The 7,855-nt window shown below is 41.2% G+C and overlaps 1 protein-coding gene across 1 annotated transcript; it reads right to left on the reverse strand.

Moving 5' to 3' along the window:
* Positions 1-56: 56 nt before the first annotated feature.
* Positions 57-7,833, reverse strand: LOC309491668 (Fanconi anemia core complex-associated protein 24-like). Its single transcript, XM_082190716.1, has 4 exons — positions 7,490-7,833; positions 5,670-5,809; positions 4,359-4,514; positions 57-4,051 (listed from the first exon to the last, which is right to left on the reverse strand). Exons 1-4 carry the CDS (start codon positions 7,596-7,598, stop codon positions 3,809-3,811), a joined length of 648 nt encoding a protein of 215 aa, XP_082046842.1. The 5' UTR covers positions 7,599-7,833; the 3' UTR covers positions 57-3,808.
* Between the last annotated feature and the right edge of the window lie 22 nt (positions 7,834-7,855).

Consider the following 7,855-nt stretch of genomic DNA (forward strand, 5'->3'; position numbering starts at 1 on the left):
GTGGCCAATGACATTTTACCTAATGACTTGAATTCTTATATTCAGGGGGCTTCTTTTTACTGCCTTACTGCCAACTACTGCACTCAATGCTGTAAAGGGCGGAGGCCTGAGCACACTGCTTCTAACTCTCTAGAGAGAAAGACCTGACAACGCCCATAGATATCTGCATGGGAGGCTTTTTGAAGGTAGCCTGCTACCTATGATGCTTTCGACCCTGTAACAACACTAACATTTACTCCTAATGAAAAAGGCAGGCCTTGGCAGACGACTCTTGAGTAAGAGGCGGCTAGTACTAGGAAAAACTAGATATACAGGAATAAAATCTACTGATGGTCTAAGGAACCTACACTCAGATACTGAGAGGCTCGAGGCGAGAATGCTTAGCACACCGCCACCAAAAATCCTAGATACTAAGCCTAAGCCAGATATCGAGGCGGCCCAATGAGGGCCAACACACGAATATTATATGTCTGAAGTTCAGAGCTATAATCTCAAAACGACTCTCTGAAGTGAGAGGATAACTACTGCTCAAGTATAAGGTGGCTATCAAGGTGGCCTGACGAGGGCCAACGCTTGATTCTATAGTTTTATCTGGAGCTTGACAGAGCGGTGGCCTCAGTAGAAAAACTCCCGATAGGGAAGAAGCCATCTCACACAGAACTGTCTGTTTGATGCTCGGATGAACGGTGGCCTGACTAGAAATCTTTTCTATAATACGGCCAACCTGTTCACTACTGCAGATTCGGACAGCAGTGTTATGCAAGATTTAATGCAGTCGAGCGCGCTTCCGCCTCTCTGAACTTTCTTCTCACCGTCTCGACGGAGTTGCGAAAAGTTCAGAAGGTGACACTGGTGCATCGAGAAGAAAAGCTTTCTTTCTACCCAATGTCATCCAAGTTCAACCACAGATGCCTTTCCCTGGCCACCATCACCGTCACCATGGTGGCCCGGAGAGCTAATCTGTAGTGCAGTGCAGCTTGTTTTTACTGCGTCAGGGTTAGGGTTAGGTTAGGGTTAGCCCCGACCTTGGTCCAAATAGAGGTCCAAACCCTTGGTCCAAACCCTAACCCCGACCTTGGTCCAAATCTTTCAGCAGATCAGCGTGGTATGCTTGCAACACAGCCATTGTGTACAAGGCATCACCAGCCAGACCCGCCATCACATATGCCCTGCCTTTTAAGCGCAATGTTTGTTTAAAAGGCAGGGCCAGAGCACTTAGTGTCGATGCCTCTCCAACCGCGAGATAATTCGTGAACCTCTCATCAATTGAGGCATTGACACATACCCGTGTTCGCGTATCCCCTCAACATTAGCGTAGTTTGCTCACTGATGGCGATGGATGCACTCTGAACACGAGTTCTTCCATGCCTTTTCGATCTATTGTATAGATCGGGCAGGAATGAAAGGCTCACGGGAGCTGGAGCGTTATGGCTGGAAAGAAACCGTTCTTTGCCACGAGCAGTCTCTTCCCTCACGCGCTCCTACGGCAGCAAAGCCTCGCTGAGTTCCACTACACTCACAACTCATCATACGCGTGCAGGGTGGCTGTGAGGATTCGGGTTGTAAATCCTCTTCACCCTCATCAGCCATCTCCCGCTTTCTTGGGCTGCCAGCAGAGCACTCGCTGTCAGATCAGAGGATGCTAGTGACGACACATCCTCATCCGGCAGTTCAAACTCGTGAGCCTCCGAGGGGTGTGAGATTAACACCTCTCTTAAACTCCTCCGCGAGCTCCCTCTGAAACCCCACGATTCTAGTCTCTGCTCTGCCTCAGCGCGAGCGGGACCTGAATCGTCTGGCACAGATGTCTGTCCCTCTTCCCTCGAGAAGACAAGAGGGCCAGACGAGAGCGGAGTTTCCTTAGAGGAAAACTCTCACATTCTGCACAATCAGATCCCTCAAGAGCTGATCATGCGTGCTCTTCACACAAACAGTAAACGCACAAGTTGTGTGTGTCATCTGGTGTCAGAAACCTGAGACACGGATCCACACACTTCTTGAAACGCTTATCACTTGCCATAATTGTTCTTACCTTTTTCAGGTGATTGCAAATCGCACAAAACAGTCCCTGAAGACGAAAAGTGGATGACATGTTCTCTTGGCGCCCCTTTTATACTTCCGGGTCGCACTAGTAGTGAAGTCATAGGCTGTCGCCAGTCAATATCGATTGCCGTGATTGGATAGTTTTTCAGACACCGGTTCACGTGGAGGGCGTTCCCCAATAGCACCATCGACGCAGTGCGAGTTCCCTTTCGAAAGGGAACTAACAAGCGGCAAATGCTTTCATTTAAAATAAAAAAGACATTAAATTACCACTATAACCAGTAGATGGCAGCAGAGGACCACTTATTTTCCCCCACATTAGTTTTTTTTTTTTTTTACACATTTTGCTTTGAAATGTATATTTAGATATTATGAAATCCCTATTATAAAATATCAAATCATGAGGAAATACATTTTAGTAATTTTATGATTAAATTGTCTTTATGATTAACAACCCCCATCTGTAGAACTTATTGGCACCCGTGACACTGCTCTCAAATGTTAGTCTGGACGTGACTGTAATGCAACAATTCTAACCCCATACTCCAGTCCACTGACATAGATCTGCAGAGTTGACATTTTTTTGTTGGCTAAAACCCAGCAACAAGTTGCATTTTAGCACTTCCACTTCCATCGTCCTGAAGTCAATGGGTTTTTGGTTAAATGGTTGAAAAATTGTCTGTTGTGAACACAAACTCAATATATTTTCACCTTTTATTCTACAACATAAAATACATCAGTAAAACACTCTTGTGATTTTTTTAAAAGCTTTTACTAACAAGTGTCTAAACGGGACAATAAAGGTTGTTGGGGAGTATAAACTTAAACTCATCAACTCACTAGATGCTTTCACAGCCTCACTGTGTTTATAATCAAACTATTATACCTCAGACTTTCAGGGAAAATGTTTTAAACAAAGACTGAAAGAGTTGTCAGAAGCTTAGTGATGGTGACGATAAAGTCATGTGACCGTGTTTGTTTTTAGTTTCAAGTGTTCAATTGAAAATATTATCAAGATGAACAGAACGTGTAAGAATCACAAGCTTTTGTTGGTCACAGACCTTATTTTCTGCAATAATCCAAAAGCCAATGGAAAAATACTACTGGGTTTTTGTCGAAGGAATCATTGTAATGTGAACTTGCGGCTCGGTCTACAAAAACACGTCATCCCTGCAGAGCTCTATATCAGTGGCTTTCTCCAGTTCTAGGGCGCCGCGCATGCACTGAAGATTTATTCCTAATACATGAATGCTTATGTAAATGTAATGTGAATCTGATTTAAAATTTTAGGGTTCACATAAACAGAACTTTCAGAATCTGAAATCCGAAGGATTGCAAAAAACATACCTAATGTGGTTTCAGGCCCTACTGTACAATGAACAAAATAAAATATTGTTATTAACTAATGTTTCTGGAAAAAGTATGTGATAATGTTTTTGTGTAACTCATACAGGTAAAATAAATAAATAAATAAGAGAAAAAATTAGACCACAACAACAGCTCACACTGAAATGGGGTGAAGAACAAAGTAGATGCAACTGAGTCTTCAGCGCCACCTTTTGTCAAATGCAGAAATTGATATAATGTGTGGCAAAATTCAAACTAGCCAATATTATTGTGCATTTTAGTATTTCATGAACAATGACAGTTTCATAGAAATTAATTGGCAATGTCAGTGCAATTAAATCCAAGGCACAGTTTAAAATCTGCTTAAATGGTGTTTATTTGCTTACTTCCGAACATCAGCTCGTGACAGCCTGCATTTCTATGTGAACTGGTTGTGGAAGAAGGCTGTGATCTGCTGGGCTGTGGCCTGTCCCACTATGGGCTCTAGTTCATGGACTGAAGCCCCGCTGAGCTGATGGATGCTGGGAAACTTCTGGAGGAGCAGCATGGCCTTCACCTTTCCAACCCCGGGAATCTGCTGAACCAGACTCAACACCACCGGCTCCAGCAGCCTGGACACACTTTTCCTGCGGAACGGGTTCTCCTTGTTCTCCCCAAGAACCTGCGGAGGACAAATGCCTTCTGAACAGCACTGAAACTACATCATGTTGCATGACATTCCTACGTATGAAGTATGATGTGTGAAGTTATGGCTTTGCAACAATGTTTTGCATGTTATTCAGAATAAACTCAACAGGGGTATCAGAGTTTATAGAGCAAAAAACAACCAGCTGATTGTACACTATCCTGCTTATCCCACAGCTACTTACCTGAAAATCAATGCATGATGCTATACGTAAAAGAGTCATATATGCATGTTAAAGTATGCTATAGAGAAATAAAGTGGTGATGAAGTGCTATTGACTGACCAGCTGTGCGATGAGCTGAGCAGCTTCAGCAACAGTGGACACGGGCAGCAGAGTCAGACCCAGCTCCAACACCACAAACTTCTGCAGCTCGCTGAAGTACTGCTCACTCAGACGGGTCTTTTCCACTATCACCACACCCTGGAGACCACTGTTCGCCTGCGGGAATAACCGCATTCTGAGAGTCAGGCGGGTTTTAAATAACAACACTGTAAGAGCAGAGCCTTACAAATGATCATTATGTCTTCTGGGAAACGTGTAAATATCATATGTAGCTTCTAGAGGGCAGCACTAAATGAGAAACAAAAGATTTTTTTTTTTTGATTTTTTTTTTTAATACGATATTAATATACACTACCAGTCAAAAGTTTGGAATAATTAAGATTTGTTATGCTTTGGAAAGATGTCTATTCTGCTCACCAAGGCTGCATTTATTTGATCCAAAATACAGTAAAACAGTAATGTTGTGAAATATCACAATGTGAATATATTTTAAAATGTCATCTATTCCTGTGATCAAAGCTGAATGTTCAGCATCGTTACTCCAGTCTTCAGTGTCACATGATCCTTCAGAAATCATTCTAATATGATGATCAATTATTATTGGTGCCCAATCATTAAAAATGGTTCTTATTATCAATATTGCAAATAGTTTTGCTGTTTTTTTTCAGGAGTCTTTGATGAATAGAAAGTTAATAAGAGCAGCATTTATTTGAAATAGAATCTTCTGTAACATTATTAATGTCTTTACTGATCAGTTTAATGAATCCAAGTTGAATAAAAATATTAATTTCTAATATATATATATATATATATATATATATATATATATATATATATTTTATTTTATTTTTATTTTTTTATCTTACTTAGCCCAAACTTTTGAATCGTAGTGAATCACGGTTTTCACAAAAATATGCAGCAGCACAATTGTTTTCAAGATTAATAATATTAAGAAATGTTTATTGAGCATCAAATCTTCATATTAGAATGATTTCTGAAGGATCATGTGACACTGAAGACGCTGAATGCTGAAAATTCAGCTTTGATCACAGGAATAAATTACAGTTTAAAATATATTCGCATAGAAAACAGTCATTTTAAATTGTAATAATATTTCACAATTTTACAGTTCTTACTGTATTTTTTTATCAAATAAATGCAGCCTTGGTGAGCAGAAGAGACTTCTTTCAAAAGCATAAACAATTATTCCAAATGTTTGACCGCCAATATTCTAAAATGTAAATTATCATAATATGAAAAAAGGTATAATTTCAGAATACCAGACAAAAGCAGATCGAATCGGTTATTTACGTTTCTGAAGCGGACGATCTTCCTCCTGTAGCTGTTTCCTGCCACCAGATCACTCTCTGATACATAGAGGACACAGGTCTTATCACCGAGACAGAAGTCCACAACACCCAGCTCCTCCTCAAAGATCATCTTCACACTGCCTGCGAGACAGAGCCGGTTACTAGAACACCAGCACACACACACACATACTCACTCACACACACACACACACACACACACTCACTCACTCACTCACTCACAAACACTCACTCACTCACTCACTCACTCACAAACACTCACTCACTCACAACACAAACATAAACACTCACTCACTCACTCACTCACTCACTACACATAAACACTCACTCACTCACACACACACACACACACACACACACACACACACACACACACTCACACTCATTACACATACATAAACACACTGCCTGCGAGACAGAGCCGGTTACTGGAATACCAGCACACACACACACACACACACACACACACACACAAACTCAAACACATACATAAACACACTGCCTGCAAGACAGAGCCGGTTACTGGAATACCAGCGCACACACACACACACACACACACACACACACACACACACACACACACACACACACACACACACACACACACACACACACATACATAAACACACTGCCTGCGAGACAGAGCCGGTTACTGGAACTCCAGCACACACACACACACACACGCTACACCAACATAAACACTCACTCACTCACTCACTCACACACACACACACACACACACACACACACACACACACACACACACACACACACACACACACACACACACACACACACACACACACACACACACACACACACACACACACACACACACAATCACTACACATAGACACTCACTCACTCACTAACACATTCATAAACACTCACTCACACACACTCACTACACCTACATAAACACTCACTCACACACACTCACTACACATAAACACTCACTCACACACACTCACTACACCTACATAAACACTCACTCAATCACAATCACAGTCACTACACATAAACACTCACTCACGCACTCTCACACACACACTCTCACTACACCTACATAAACACTCACTCACTCAATCACAATCACAGTCACTACACATTAACACTCACTCACTCACTCACACACACACACACACACACACACACACACACAAAACTAAACCAGAGCTGTGATTATACAAATTTGACTAAATTACAACAATTTATAAGAATAAGAATGGACATGCCATATTGATTGATCAAGCCAGACTGTTACTGGAGTAGCAGAAACTGTAGTTTAATGCACCGTGTGTGTGTGTGTGTGTGTGTGTGTGTGTGTGTGTGTGTGTGTGTGTGTGTGTGTGTGTGTGTGTGTGTGTGTGTGTGTGTGTGTGTGTGTGTGTGTGTGTGTGTGTGTGTGCAATGCTGTAAAGAGTACGGTTATTTACCATGGTAATTTTTTATTATATTGTTTTAACCAGAACCAGACTTTTAAATATGAAAATCAAACACAAATATGAATGGTTACATTTTAAGACAGTGTTAACACATATAATCTGGTATAGAAATATGAAATAAAACAATAACACAATCCCGACAGTAATAGAGAGTAACCTTAGGCCTAAGTCAGATATAGTTCACATAAAGGGACACAACATTTCGTGGAATGACACTTGCATGTGCCATTTCCAATAAAGCTCTAATTTTGTCAAGACTACGTAATTGGTATGAATAAAATAGTTAATCGTGTGCATCTAGAATACATAAATTGCTATAAACAAATAAACTAAAAAATATATTTTTTTTTACCTTTACCTTTAAAGCTCTGCAGCAGAGCCGATGCTCTCCACTTCTCATGGGTGATTATGTGTCCGTATGGAGGAGAGGCGTTCAGGAGCCTCGCGGGAACTGGTTTCCAGTCCATAGCAGATGTAACGTTAGATGAGACACCAGTAACAGTTAATGCGTTCAGTCCAATGCTACACTGCGACCACACGCTACAAACAAACACATATTCGCCTTACAATTAGCTTGCGAGTTATTCTTACATAATGGACGCGTATAAATACGACAGTATAACTAACTTTTTGTTGTTGTTTTATCTTAAACAATCTCCCATTTCCGAGTCAAAACGATGTCACTAGAGTCTCGTCAAATCTCGCGCCCGTTTTATCCAGCAAA

This window comes from Leuciscus leuciscus (genome assembly GCF_965113295.1).
Source record: "Leuciscus leuciscus genome assembly, contig: HAP1_SCAFFOLD_419, whole genome shotgun sequence".
Classification (NCBI taxonomy): Eukaryota; Metazoa; Chordata; class Actinopteri; order Cypriniformes; family Leuciscidae; genus Leuciscus; species Leuciscus leuciscus.